The sequence below is a fragment of the Vidua chalybeata genome, chromosome Z, assembly GCF_026979565.1.
Source record: "Vidua chalybeata isolate OUT-0048 chromosome Z, bVidCha1 merged haplotype, whole genome shotgun sequence".
Classification (NCBI taxonomy): Eukaryota; Metazoa; Chordata; class Aves; order Passeriformes; family Viduidae; genus Vidua; species Vidua chalybeata.
In genome coordinates, this window is record NC_071570.1 from 43325284 (window position 1) to 43340898 (window position 15615).

General features: G+C 43.7%; 1 protein-coding gene across 2 annotated transcripts in view; it reads right to left on the reverse strand.

The window, feature by feature from the left end:
• Window positions 1-8834, reverse strand: part of CHSY3 (chondroitin sulfate synthase 3) — a 155242-nt gene extending 146408 nt beyond the window's left edge. The window contains exons 1-3 of one of the 2 annotated variants that reach the window (XM_053932218.1): window positions 8604-8834; window positions 8123-8417; window positions 6191-6474 (exon numbers count right to left, since the gene is read on the reverse strand). In XM_053932218.1, the coding sequence (XP_053788193.1) occupies window positions 6191-6474; window positions 8123-8417; window positions 8604-8834 (810 nt within the window). Of the gene's footprint in view, window positions 1-6190; window positions 6475-8122 lie in introns of both variants that reach the window. The other variant, XM_053932217.1, reaches the window with a different exon arrangement.
• Window positions 8835-15615: the final 6781 nt, after the last annotated feature.

Sequence of the window (15615 nt, forward strand, 5' to 3'; positions counted from 1 at the left end):
TATATACAATAGCACAAAAGTCTTGAGAAAATATTTCCAACAAAATGACAGCAAACTTGAGGGAAAAAATCTAACATGGCTAGCTTTAAACATTCAGAGACACTGAGACAGAGAGACATGGGTCAAGATACCCATATGCAGAACTAAAGACACATTTATAATAGTTTAGGAACATTTTTATTCTTGTCTGTGGGATCCTTTTGTAAGTCAAACGAGAGCTTATTCTTAGAGGAGAAATTTTGAAATGCTTGCTTTAAGAATATTCAAACATTTGCAACTGACTCAAAAGCTGTTAGCTAGCCACTTAGTCCTCCAAACAAAGGGCTGCTTTTAGATAAAAACACATTGGAAGGAAAGTGTAGCCATGAATTCATCCCTTCATACCAGGGACATGAAAATATGCCCCAGAGTCTTTCAACAACTTGGTAACTCAGCACCAGGTGTCACAGTTACACAGCTGTAAAACTCCAAAATCGCACAAGTAATATTTTCTCTTAAGGCAGGGCAGAAAACACAGGACACTAAACTTGAAACCAAGACAGGAATGTAAGAGACCTTAGCACTCAACCAGGTGAGAAATGGTCCTCTTAGCTTTTGGCTCCACATATCAGATGCCCTCATACAGTGGACCACATCCATAGGCATGTGTGTTCTTCTGTACATCTCCATGGTAGCTATGGGAATGCTATCCATCACAATAAGGACGCCAGAAAAGGTATCTCCAGCTCTTGCTGTTGTGCTCAGCCACATGATGAAACATACAAGTACCAGGAATGACTCTGCTTTCTCACCATGACGTTCCTCAACTTCCCAGCCAAGCCGATCATGACAGGATTCATGAACCCAAGGGAGGCAGGGCCCTCAGGCAGTCTCCCCAGATTCCCCACATAAAAGAGCAAATGAATGACAGGAGGTTATGCCAAAAGCCATAGGGAAAAAAAAATTAGCAGGAAATCTGCACAGCACAGTTAGGGCTGGCAGCTCAAGTGAGGATCAGGCAGAGCCACACAGGCAAGAGTAATGACCCAACTTAGCATCATGCTTAAAGCAACAGGATATGCATTTAAGGATTTACAGTTATTTGTATCATGTACACACAGGAACACTATACTACAATAGTATGATTTTTCTAACCAGGTGAGAATCACATAAAGGAAAGAAATTTGATACATACAGTTAACATAATGAATCGGATAGATGTTGGTAACAAACAGTTAAGACAGCACACAAGCAATCCTGAATCAAAAAGTTCCAAGGCCTCTGGGATCATCCGATTTCTCTTCCTATACACTCAGATGCCCCTACTGCAAGGGTCCACTCTTAAATGCATTTTTATTCTAGGATCACTGGGTGGGTTTTTTTAAGTATTGGCTGCATTTATGTAACTACCTAAAGATGCTGTCCAAATTCAACTTAAGTGGGAGTGGGGCACTGCTGCTTCAAGACTGATCATTCCAGTACCCAAAATGAGCAAAATACCATCCTATCATCAAAGGCACACACACTTCTAATGTTTCTGTTCGGTGCAAGGTTGAACTCAAAGCTTAGTACCAATCTTCACCAAAGAAAGAGATAAAGCCTCAAATGAGAGATTAAAATACATCAGGAAGGAAATCTTAAACTAAAACAGAAAATATAAAGCATTTTTAGAAGAAGATACATAAAATGGTTTACAAAGTTCTAGTACCACCAGAGACAGTCAAAATACCAATGCACCGTAAAGGAAAAGTTTCTGAGTACACAGCTTGATCCAAAGAGGCATTTTCCCATGACATTTACTGCAATATTTACTGTAACTACTGGGAATCAACAACAAATAGGATAATAGAAGCTTTTTTACCAAAAGAATGTTGCAGTAATGAGACTGTATTCTATGGTTGTCCTTGAACTTTGGAAACAAAAAAAACAATGGGAAAAATAGATATATCATCTATGTGGACTACTTGTATGTACAAAGTACCATATTTTCTTTCAACATCAACCTACACAATACCAAAGGAACAATACTGTATAGGATGCTTTGGATGAATGTCATTTTTAACTCTAAAGTGAACATAGCAAGCACTGGACTTGATAATCCTTGAGTCTCTTCTACCTTAAGATACTCTATATTATTTTCATCCATAAAAAGGGAAAAAAGGCTACAAAAAGAAAAGCTTTGCAAGCAATTGAATATATGTTAGAAATACAGCAATAAATTGTCTTTAGATGTTTTATTCTCCATTTGACATTTTTTATTTTCTAAAAAAACACATTCCCTGATAGCATTTACACTCTGACAAAGTCTTCTTCAATTGTTATAGCTACTTATTTCATACATAGCATTTCTTTTAGTCATTTTATGGAACTACACTATTTGATCTGTTCAAATCTCAGGTTATAAATTACAAAATGGTCTTCTGAAACCTAAAATGTATTTTTAAAAGAAAGGGGGAAGAGAGATAAAGCAATCAGACCTTTATTTCAAATCGTCCTCTATACTCAAATCCCTCTTAAACAGCAAAACAAGGAAGTACACAGCATCTCAGCTTTTTAACTATATTTTTGTTTTCAAAAGAATAGAAAACATATGACTCACAAAAATCACGTTAATTTCTTCATTCCTTTGAAATAAAAACATTTGAAAGCTTCAAAATTAGTGGAAGAGAGTGATCGCTTGAAATATGGATTCTGAGAACAAATCAAAAGGCAGTTTTAATCTTTAGTTTCTGATTTGGGGAAGCAGAAGATGCTATGACCTTACAAAAATGAACAGACTTTTTACAGAGATATTTTGGACAAATTTGTCAGGTTCATTATACCTCAGTCATTACAGCGTCATCAAAACTAAGACTAAATTAAAACATAATTGAAAAAATATACCAGAACATGGGTGAATTTTCTGTAGAAAGAAAATGATTAATCCAAAATACACTTCCAGCAGATACCTTCTCATGAAGCAAGGAAATGGACTAGATTTAGGCTACAGTTCAGCTGTTGCTTCCAGACAATTTGAATCCAAGCTGCTGCCAAGACAGCAGTTTGACACTTTGCTTGTCCTTTCTTCCTGGCTATGACCACCTCTTTTTCTCCTGATGCTCATGCTCAGCAAAGTGGATTCTCCCCTGTTACAGCTCACCACAGGGCTGCCCAAGTCCAGCAGAACAGGACAGCAACTAAAAAGAGACACTAACCCGAGTGTCCTCCTCTTTCTGTCCTCCATTTTTCGTAAGAACCCTAAAAACACTATCATTAGATTCCCTCTCTCAGCAATCTAATGACTAATTCTTTATTTAGAGTGGAGGAGCTGCATCATCACCTCAGCTGTGAGTCACTTGGTATGTGGGGGTCCCAGTCTTTAGACCTGGCTTCAAATCTGGCAGAACTAGAATTTAACTCTAGAAAGCTCAAAATATAAGAGTGACTTCCTGCAGGCCCATAAATATCTTCTTTTCTTATTCATTCTTACAACAAAAAAAAATTTTAACAATTTTTTTTTAAAAACCCACCAAAGTTGTTACTCTCTTCTTGTCAGCAAGCATATGATGCATATAAGCTACAATAGGCTTCTGACTAGCCCTAAGTAGCAGCAGAACAAACTCTGACAGGCAGCCAGTCAACTACACCAGCTAAGCCACCCAGCAAAGATCAAGCATTTCAGGTTTTCTCAGCAACTCTTTGATTTTCCAGTCCAATTCTTCGAAAAGAAATCTAGTAAAAAATGAGTCAACAGTGATTCAACTCTTCTGGAGCTAAAAAGCCTCTATGAATTTTAATGTAATTGTTTCCAGCTTACATTGGTTTTCACAAATACATACAAAAGACAAATTATTTATCTTACTAAAATCAACTAAGTTCATCATAATCTTGCAGCTCAACAGGACTCGGTTTATTACTTATATAGAACAAGAGGACAAAAGTGCAACTGGCTATACAGGAAGTCCTGGCCCCAATCTTAGATTTTGTGCACATGTACCTGAAGGAATACTCCCCTTCTTGCACATCAACAGCGTTTCTGGTCTAATACAGGAATGAAAAAGCACACAGAAACAGTTTCAGTGCCCCAGGGAAAAAAATCACTCTATTCGCCAAATAATCTAGCAATCTGCAACACATAGATCTCCTCAGGTGGAGAATCATACTGTTGCACAGCACAAACTATGCCAAAGCACAAATGCAGCTTCTCTTTCCAGACACCCCATTCCACTCCTTCCCATCTAAATAGGTTTAATGTTGGGATAACATCCTAAGCAGCTTTGTCTTAATCATCTGCATTTTCCCAAGCAGCTTCTGCACTGGCAACAGAGTCAAAGATTCTTCAGAATCAGACAGAAATACTGGTCAGAAATTAGTATTAACTATTGCAATGCCCAACACATTTTTTTTTTTCTTCTATTCTTTATTACATAGACCTAGGTACTTCAAGAGCAACTGACAACCAAGACTGGTGTCACTCTATTCCAGATCCCATACAAGCATGAGTTTTTTTCAAAAAGTCTGTTTTCAGGCCTCAATCCTACCATGAAAAGCTGAGCTTCTGGGTAGTCATATAAACCAGTCTCCAAAACTGTATTTTTTTGTTCCATCCCCCTTAAGATCAGTGCCTGGAGCAAACATTTCCTGACATTCAACATCAAAACAAATTATAACCATGGTGACAATATTATCAGTTTTCTTCCACAGATTCCTCCCCAAGTCAAGCCATAAAAACAAAACCAAAACCCCTTCCGTGATACAACTGTCAAGGCAGAATCTTAATGCTGCCACCTGATACAGATCAGCAAGCATCACAAGCCCATAAGGACTGGAAAACAGCTTTGTACAGGCACAGCCCAAACACATCAGAGTGTATGATTAGGCTGCAGATGTACCATGCAATTTGGATGTCTGATTAGGAACCACTGGTCCTATATAGTTCTACATGGATTTCCATCAACACCATAAATGCCTTCCCTTCTCTGCCAGAGCAACGGGTATATTACCTCACAGTAGCATTTACAACACATAATGAAGTAGTCTGAAAAAGCATATTTCTATTGTGAAGTAGATTTGTCTCTCTAAGATTTCTATCTAATTAGTAACAAGCATGCAGTATTTTCTTTTGTTCTCCTGTTTACATACACTGTAGCCTACCAAACACATTTATAAATGGTCACCTTACCCTGGGCCATTCAGAAAAATGCTATTACACAAAATTTATTTTTCTGACTTTTTGACACTAAATACCACATAGCCTCTTTCTGTGGCCCATTTAAATGGATTTTTCCGATTAATGAGGGAGTGCCACAAGAGCAAGCATATTTTAATATTAAATAACTGATCAAAATAAGTGAAATAATATTCAGCATATTAGGTTTCACCCTTTACCCTTTCTTGTAGTTGTATGCTCAGCCTATTTTTATCTGTGATGATAGTCATGCAAATAATCACAATAATTCCAGAGAAACCAGCATGAATTTTAGTGATGGCATTGCAGACACTTTTTTGGTACTGCAACAGACCCTTATTACTTTAGAAAATGCTACTACTGAATGAAGTAATTTGTTCCTAAAATTACTTCGGCATAGGAAAATTTATTACACTGCACATATTCTTAATCCATTTTAACACTGTTCTATGCTAAGAAAAACTCTATCAAAGTTGTATCATAGAAAGGCAGTGTAAAAAATTTCATTGCTGTACAAAAAAAAACCCAGCCAAACAACACCTATTTCTGCTTTTGTCAATAACAAACTTGAATAAAATACATCTGAGTAATTAAGAAAATACAGGCCATTTTTTAAATGCTACAATGTATTTTAAGAGATTGTGATGCAGAGCAAACAGATATGCTTTGTGCTTATCTAAACTTGAAAAGATCTCTTAAAACAATCTATCCTGAACAGCATATATATATATCAAATGCAACAGCTCCCTGTCAAGGATTGTTTTGAAACCCTCTCGGTAATGCTTTAGCAATTTACAGCACAGCAATACTTACAACATGGCTGCAGTAAATTGAAACTGTAAGACACAAGTAGAAATAAATATGATTACAGCAATATGCTGTGAATGCTTTCCTCTCTTTTTTCCTTACAGTCTGCAGTTCACATCCTGATGCAAGCACTGGAAGATAATTAAAGTGGAAAGAGATTGCAGACACAGCTACTTACCTTGCAAGATGAAAAACTCTGTAAACAAATAACACACTGCAATTTATACTGTCACTCACCTCATAGGACCAAACACACTGAGTTCCTCCAAACCTCCGGACACACCTGCCCACTTCCACATCCTCGTGAGTGGTGTACATTTCTCGAAGGCATTCACCTATATGTGGCACCATCCTCCGGAGAACTTCCCGGCTGAAGATCATTCCTGGCCCTCCCATGCAGAAATTTTCTCCAGGCTCCAGCCCCAGTTTTCCAAGTTCTTCAGTATTACCCAGACCAGTCTGCCCCAAATACAGAGGTTTACTGCTGTTCAGTGAGCGAAGAAACTCTTCCAATTTTTCACCTGAAAAAAAGACAAGATTACTGTTATTTCTCTGACTACTCTGCCAACCATCTCTTTCCCTGTACTTCAAGCTTTTAGAAAAATGTAACAGGTATCTGAGACTGTCAGAGGAAACTACTTCCAAAGCAATATCCTAGACCTCATAGAAAACATCCTTGGACAAGTGAACAGTTTTTTTTTTTAACCAACATTACAATAACATTTTCCTTCTAGCCACAAGCTGGAATATGGTCCAAAACTTAATTTTTGACAGTGAACTTGTTCTGTTCAAACAATACTGACGGAAAGCACTTGCTAGTATAAAAGTCCCTAAAGTTGGACAATTTGGACAATATAGTTCCAAATATACAATATAGTTCCTCCCCATACAGGCTGGGGAGGAAAGAGAGTGGATGGGAAATACCAGGTAAGATTTAATAAGATTAATTTTTTAAAATACCAGAGCAAATCTAAATTAATTAAGGAAAACAGATTATAGACTAATTCTTGGAAAGAAAGTAAGATTCTTGTCAATTTCAAATAGTTCCAGTGCTACAGTGTTTATCATCACTTAGCTAGTTATTTTAGGAAACTTTAATATTCATTTGAAATTAAAAGTTTCTGTATAGGTTTAATTTGGTACCATGTAATCAATTAAAGAGAGGTTCAGTACAACTTCGGAATGAGCTCAAAGAAAACACAACTTTATGCCTGCAACTGAATGTATATACATATATACATGTGTACATCTGCAAGTATTTGACAGGTGAATGACAACTGATGAGGAGGCAGCCTATTAAACGACTCAAAAGTGACAAACATGGAAGGGTACAGCCACCATCAATGAATCCACAACAGTGTAAGCAACCAAGCTCACAACCTGGGCTTATGCTTTCAACTTCAGCTTCCCTTTCCTAAGCGCGGGACACGGCAGAAACAATGCCAACCTCAAGCGCAGACCAAAAGGAAGCAGGCTGCAGAACACCACGTCTTAACGGTGCTATGAAACCCGCACGGCAGCAGGGCTGGTGCTTCCCGGAGGCGCACGCTGCACTGAACAGCAGCTTTATTGGAGCCCGCGGCGGCTGCGCTCGCCCAACCCAGGGTCGAGGCAGGCGGGGAGCTGGTACCGGTGATAGCAGCACCGCTCCCCAGGAGTCCCGCACCGACTCCACTGGAGGGCCGGTGCGCGGCACGACCGCTGGACACCCTGCAGTCGGGTCGTGAGTCCTGCATTGCCCCGCAGCCCGCCGCGCCCGGTCGGACCGGACCCTCTCCGCCGGACTACGGCGGAGGCTCGTCCGCAGAATCGCCATGAAAGCGAGGGCGGGTTCGGCAGCACCGGGACCACACGACCATCCAAGGGACCGCTCATCGTGCCTGGCGTGGTCCAACCCGCAGTTTTGGCTCTCCAATGAGTCGCGGCTTCCGCAAAGACGGCCCGCCCCGGGCACGCCGGGGTTCCCTCAGGGATGGGGCGGTTCCCCATACCCCGCACACTGGCGCCGGAAGCAAACGCCGGCGGGGTGGTGGCAGGTCCAGGCACCCCATGCTCTCCGCCCCAGGCGGGAACCAAATCTCTCCCCGACCCATGGGGAGACTCCGATGGGCTCCCAGACAGCGCTCCCCTTCCTCCCTACCTCCCGCCGGCAGGATTCGCCCCAGTCACCTTTTATGTAGACGTCGTCGTCCGCCCGCATGAACCACTCGTACTTGTCCAGGTAGTGGTCGTGCATGTACTTGATCATCATGAAAGACTTCTTCTGCGGCGGATAAGAGTCGTCCACTCCTGGCAGGGCGACGACGGGCAGCGGGGGCATCCCGGGGGGCGCGGCGGAGCCCTGGCTGGAGAAGAACTCCACGCGGCCGGGCACCGAGGGCGCCCACGTCCGCTGCGCTGCCACCGCCCGACTGCCCAGGTACTTCTGGGCCGTCATCACGCCCACGTAGAGAAAGTTGCGGGGCTTGGTGCAGGCCTGGGCGCCCCCCCAGTCCCCGCTCCCGTTGTGGCTGCCGCCAGGCCGGCCGCTCCGCTTCTCGCCACCTTCATCCTCCTCCTCCGGCTCCCCTTCCCCGCCGGCAGCGGGGCTGGAGACCGTGCCCTCCGCCGCCGCAGAAGGCAGCTCCCAGGGGCTGCTCCTGAAACTCGCGCCGCCCAGCACCGCCGCTGCCCCCGGCGGCGCCTGCTGCCCGCCCGCCGCCGCGCCCCGGGCCGCCCCCGGCCCCGCCGCGCGGCCGTAGTAGGAGCAGAGGCTGGCGCTGCGCCGCTTCTTCTCGCTGAGCTCGGCCACTCTAGGGGCGATGAGCCAGGAGGCAGCGGTGAAACCCAGCACCAACCCCAGCACCACGCTCAGCCAGGGTCTCCGGGATCGCGCTGCCATATCGCGGGCGGGGTGGCTCCCGGAGCACCGCTACCGCCGCCGGGGTCCCGCTGGAGGCGACCACCGTCCCGCGACGGCCTCAAGCGCGGCTTCACCCGCCGCGGCGGCCCGGGCGGCTGCGCTGCTGCCGAGTCAAACTTCTGCGGGCGGGAGGGCAGCGAAGCGCGAGCGGCGGCGCCTCCGCTCCGCTGGCACCTTGTCCCCGCCGCATCTGGCTGGTCCCTCCCTGCCCCTCCCACTGCTCAGCCTCCTCCGCTCCGGCCCCCGCGCGGCGCCCGCCGCCTTCCTCCGTGGCTGCTGAGCGCCTCACCCCGGAGGGCGCCGCCGGCGCCCGAGCTGCGCCGGAGAAGTGGCAGCCGTCGCCGCCGCTCCGGAAGGAAACGATTTGTTTTAGATGCCTCTCGCGGATCACCCGCGCCGCGGCGTCAGCACCCGAACCGGCCCCGCCGTCCGCCGGCGACCCTCCTGCCTGCTGAAGCGGGGGCAGGGCGGCGGCCGGGCCGGGGCCGCCCGCCGGGCGCTGCGGAAGGGTGGGGCGCAGTGGGGTTGCCCACGGCATCCTCGCTTAGGTCTGGATCCTCCGGTGTGTCCCGGATCCGCTGTAGCAGAGGGCGAGGCCGGGATCTCATCAGCGGCCGCGGCTCAGCACCATCCGAGGGCCACGGGGCGACGGACGGGACCGTTCCGCCCTGTCGTCTCCTCCGGAGGGGTGGTCGTGAAAGGCAGGTGCAGGGTATCGTGTCGGGAGGAGAGATGCCCTTTCCGCTGCCGCCGCTCTGGCCTCTGCCTTCTGCCCTCGACAGTTAACAACTCCCCAGCTAAAAGTGCCTTTTCCTATGGCATGGATTCCCACGGCCTGAGTATATCATTAGTGTTGGTAGTATTTATATTGTTAATATTGCTTTGGTTCTCATGAGCTCCAAGATCCTAGAACATTACTTCCTCATCCCCCTGACCTCTGGGTAACCTCTGGGTAACAGCGCTGTCTAGGATAATTGACAGCAGCAATATAACGTTAAGGACACTGTGGCTACAGGGACAGTTTCAATTCTGAAGTTTAAGGTTGCCTGCAGATCCTCCATATTTATATGCATTCCTTACTTAATTGTGCAAGATGTCTATCTCCAACAAAAGCTATAAATTGCTCCTCATATCCATACATCTTTTCACTGAAATACATCAATACAACAGATCCAGTAGCATATATTTAATAGTTTTCAGCAAAACCACCCATTTTTGTGGCTAATCTATGGCATTGTCTATCACTTCTTGTGACTTTATCAATTGTCAGACACATGTCAAGGTGGGAGGAGGAGTATGGAGGCTGGTGGTCTGTGATGTTAGCAAAAGTATGCGAATAGTGAAAGAAAAATTTCAAGCCTTTTTGGAAAATGATGCCACTTTACCCACCTAACAAAGCAAGTCCACTCTGCATAGTCTTTAGCTGTGAAGAGGTCACTTACTGAAGTAATTTGCAGTTTTTCCATGTGACACCTTCACGTGTAGTGAGCAGGCTGCCTGCTCTTTGTGTTTTTGAGATGTGGAAGCATCAGACTCAGGAAGCATACCCCTATGGTTTCACCAGGACTGAATGTCCTTTCCAAACAGACCATGGTTAATTTCCTCCCCATGTGCACACAGGCTAGCACGTTTGTAGCACCAATCAGTGAGGCACTAGGCATTCACTCCAGCCGTCACCACTAAAAACAACAGCCCAAGTGTTGTGTCTGGATTTATGATCACTATCCGAGATGTTGTGTGAGCAACGAGGTAGCACATCCTGAGTCTGTCTTCCCCACGCTAACTGACAAGCTAAATTGAAAGAATATCCTCCAGAAAGGATTTACAATGGCATTGGGAGTTAGGAGTGTTATGAAAGTCTCAGCTTTCTGTATGAGCCTTGCACTTTAAAATACTATCTCACATCCCTTCCCCCCCAACTCCTTGCAAACAGTTGGAGTTGCTGGGCTATGGTGTCATGTGCAGTACAACCTCCTTGGGACCTTCACAGCCCAATCATAATGGTATCCTAAATTTTCAGACAACTTACTGCTCTTAGGTTGCAGAGGTACACTAAGCCACTTCCCTTGCTTATGCATATAAATGAAATTACTCCTGTCAGTGTCAGCTGCACCAGCTCCTCAGATCTGACAGCTCTTATTTTTTTCACAAAAAGAACAGGTGAGAGGTGATTATAAAGCCCTTTACACACTTCTGAGTTGAAAATGGACCCCAAGGTGTTGTATATTATCAAAATAATTTATAAATAAATTGAATATAAGGTGTGTATCTACCTGCATTTATATTTTTAGTTCAATACTATTCCACTGTTTTGAAAAAAAGAGAAATCTGTTGAAGGTTTGTGGGATTTAATGGACACAGACATAGACTGGACCACTTTTATAGGAGCAATGGTGGCATCTAGTGGTTAACAATAACAGTCCTGTACCTGTGTTCAGAATGCCTTTAAAAATCATGTAAAGAGCATCTAAAACACCATATATATTCATAGCAGCCATAGGTGGAAAGCAATGACTAAATCTAGCTGTCCTTTAGGTGTGCCGTTAGAAAGTTAAGAAAGAATGCCATTTTGGCTGTGAATGCCATTTTCAAGACAACAACAACAAAAAAGCCTGAAAAAGTGGTGGGAAGCAGATATGCTTGATGCAAGAATGGGGAAATTTAAGACTGGAATATATTAGTTATTGAAACGACTGGAGCTATTTCTATCAATAATCAGACAAATCTGAAAAATTTGCAATAGGGTGGCAGTGTTTAAATCCAAAACAAAACCTTTTTCACCACTTTTTCACTTTCATTCTTTAAACTTATCACCACAAATCAGTGAATAATGTCCTTTTAGGTGCGTGAGATTAAAAACTAATCAGAGCTTTTGGCTCTAAGTGATGCAAAATAATTTGCCCAGCCCACAAAAATAGCTCATATCAGAGCTAGCACAATCACCTGCAATAAATAAAGAAATATCAATTGTCTTTGTAGAGCAAACTTACAGGAACTCTATGCTTGAGTTGGGCATTTGGTTTCATTAGGGAGGCATACAGACATCATTTACAGAGCAGTAGTTGTAACTGCCAACCATCCTATAACATTTTTGTAGGCATATATTTATTCATTGATACACCTGGGTAATCATATGCATTAATTGTATCTTAACAAAAGAATAGTCCTTCATTTTTATTATAATGTTCCAAAACACCTCAGGGTTTATGGCTGAGTTTGGTATTTTTACAGTGTTTGCATTATTGCAACGTCTGGCTCTATAACCATTTGCATTTCTATGCACCATTTTATTTTGGAAGGTTATTATATGTTCAATCTATTAACCCTCACAGACATCTGAATATGGTTAAAGCCTTTTCAATTGATTTTACTGGGCACTGGACACAGTCAGATATTAGATTAATATACCCCTTTCTTTCAAGAGAGATCAGCTGCTATGTCCTTCATCTGTCTTGGTTTGAAAAACAGGTGCCTGCCATGGAAGGTGGGAACCTCCCTTGGAATGGAAAAAAAAAATATACCTTTCCCTCTGAATTACTACAAATTTGAAACTAAGGGGCCTTCAGGGAGATACAGGAAAAGGAATAACAGTTCTTTACTACTTTACATGTATAAACAGTTCTTTACTACTTTTACTACTACATACTTTATATGTGTAACAAGGCAAACAAACAACAACGGCAGCGACAGCAAAAAGAACCAGAAGAACAAAGCACCTCTGAGGAAATTAGTTGACTTTTTCCCCTTCTTGCCAATCTGTCTGACAGGAGGTGGGTTTTGGTGGGACCACGGAAAGTGACATCCCAGTTGGCAGCGCCCTCCCTGTACCTGTGGAAAGCCTTGATTAGTATACCTCACTATCTCTGTTTATACAGACGCGCAGGCGCAATTTTATTTAAAGAATATCAGACTTCCTGGGTTTTCAAACTGAAATTAGTAGGGTGGGGTTAGGGCTAAACACATCATGCAAACTCTTTTCTGGCATCCTTTGAAGCAGCGCTTGGAAAGTGATTCCCACATGCCAGTGCCACAGGGAGCATCCCTCTGAGGGGGGAGAGGCTCGGGGGTCGACCCAGGGAAAGAGAGTAGCCAGCTGCACCCTTCCCCCTCTTCCTCTTCCTCCCAGCTATATCTTTTTTTCTCTTAAGTATCGGTCATTATTGTTTCTTAGCAACAGATGGGACAAAATTCTATGAGAGAAAGAAAGAAAAGGAATAACCCTAACCCCCAACACAGTCTTACCAGAATTTCCTTGCAGAGAAATTGCACCTAGTGCAGCAGGAGGCCAACTGAAATATCTCGCTCCTTCACTGCTGTCCACAGAACCAATTCTGATGCTCATATATTCAGTCCTGTTCCAGACTGAGATCAGTGAAGTGTAACAGGTATTACTAAAAACAAAACCTTTGTATCATCTAGAATTACTTGCAGTTCTGAAAATCCATCAGTAATTAAAATTTTAGATTCAAGATGATTTCGCAATGAAGCGATACACGGGATAAATAGAGTCCACAACCTGGGGTAGTTATGAAGTGGGTATGTATGTCAGCACCCGGCACAAGTGAGATAGCTCTCCAAAACTTGTGCCCCGAGCCTCAGTCTGACCCACACCTTTATTCCCAAAGATGTTCCATATGCAATACATTGCACAACTTTTTCATGCATATTCAACCCCTGGCCCCGCCTGTCCTTGCCTCTCATGCTAAATAAGTCCACGCCCTTCTGGGCACGGGTGGTTTGCTGTGGTGGTCGTACAGGGGTCTCTCGGTGGTCCTGAGGCTGAAGATTGTGGTCTTCCTCATGACTGAACTTTTGAACTTCTCCTCTCTGCGCGTGCGCTTTCGGTCCTTTGGTGCTTATCTGAGTAGGTCTGTCAGTCTTGATAGGCTTAGAGACAGAGGAGCTTCTTTATCTGGGTTCTTTGCCTCTTCTGGTATTGTTCTTTAAGCAAGAAGCTTCAGGATTTTGCATTTTCTTATGCCCTTTGCACCAGGCAGAGGTTTCTTAAGTAAAAGGTTAAAATATAATACATAACTCTACAAACTAAAGTATAAATGCTTAATTAATTTTGTTAACTTAAGTGAACTCTAAAAATCTCTATTTCAGCAACATCAACTATTACTAAACCCATCTTTTATTACGGGAAAACAAACTACACAATCTGCAATTTAATTAAAGTGTGGCGCTTCATACTCAAATTTAAATAATATGATAGACTGTTATAAATGAAAAATGATCCAGCCAAATTAAAAGAAAATAAAAAGAATGTATTTTAGCAATAGAGATCTAATTTAGCCAGCCACAAGGAAAAGGACAGTGCCGAGCCCGGGATCGGCGCTGGGTGCAAGACACAGAGATCAGCCTCAGCAGAGGTTTCACTCTATGCTCCAACCCCACCATCCTGGTACAAGCAATTTTTATAGGAAAAATTTTGCCTGAAGCCAGTATTTCGGCATTCAGTCCTTTGTTTCATTCAAAGTCCCATAAGTTGATGAGATTTCCTTCTCGGTGACAAGGCAGAACAATTCGAAGTCCGGTGTCATTGAAACCCTTGATGAAATTTACGGGAACACGGTATTCACATGTCTCAGCCCGGGGGGATGTTCCTGATGTCCATCTTGGGTCGTTCACGCGATGATCAGCACCTGGGTGTCTCCATATCGCCTCAGATAAGGCTCATCTCCTGGCCAGCCACATCCCTTTGCTTGTAAATCGAGTTTCAACATACACCTAGTTTTGCCTGAGAAGGGAGGCTTCTAATGCCAAAGGGTACATTCTAACAACTATTTAATATTATATATATCATGCAAAAAAAATGGCGCAAATTATACCTGTTACATATAACAATCCCTCACCTTTTATATTAACCCATTAATTTGCGCCCTACTTATTATTTCTACTAGTTTCTATAGTTTTTATTTTATCTTACGGTTACAGAGCCTACAATGAGTTTGATATATATATTCTTTCCTTACTTCCCCATGTTCAAGTCCTCTCCCGGAATTTCGTGGTAGTATTTGTGTAACTATTCTCTTCCCTTTATTTGTTTTTTGAATCTGGCTAGGGCTTCAGCTGCCCTGCTATGTGGTGTCTCCTCTTCTAGTGTCATCAGTTTCGATACCTGGTTCGTTTTTCCTAGAGCAGATTCTGGATCTTTGGGTAATGCTGCCATCTGCATCCCCTGTACTACTGAGTGTATGAGCCTTATGAAACAGGGGATGAGACAGGGTAGGAATATGACCCCTGCCACCGAACATGAAATGAAGAAAATTACCTTTTTCCACCAGGCCCCGTCGAACAAATGGTCCCACCACAATGACTGGAGCAGGGAGTTCCACTTTTGTACCGGGACGTGGGCTACTCGTTTAATCTCTGTGGCCAGGTCTCTAATAGTCTCCCCATAATCGTCTATCTCCACACAACACTGAGATTCATTAAATTTCCCACAGACACCCACTTCCTCGGCTAGTAAATAATTGAGGGCTATCCTGTTTTGGTATACAAAGGCCCTCATCTGAGAGTGTAGCTTGGATAATAATTCAAGGGCATCTGAGGTGTGATTGGATACGATCTCTACCACAGCCTGCAGTCTTATTAAGCGGTTCAGCAAATAGATGGGGGTCCTATATCCCCATGACTCATCCTGTGCCCATGTTGCTGGATCATAGTATTCAATAATTCTTTCAGCAGGCCATTCGTCTTCCCCCCAAGTTTGTCCCCCACCAATGAGAGGGAATTTTTCCTTTAAGCTTCTCCTCTC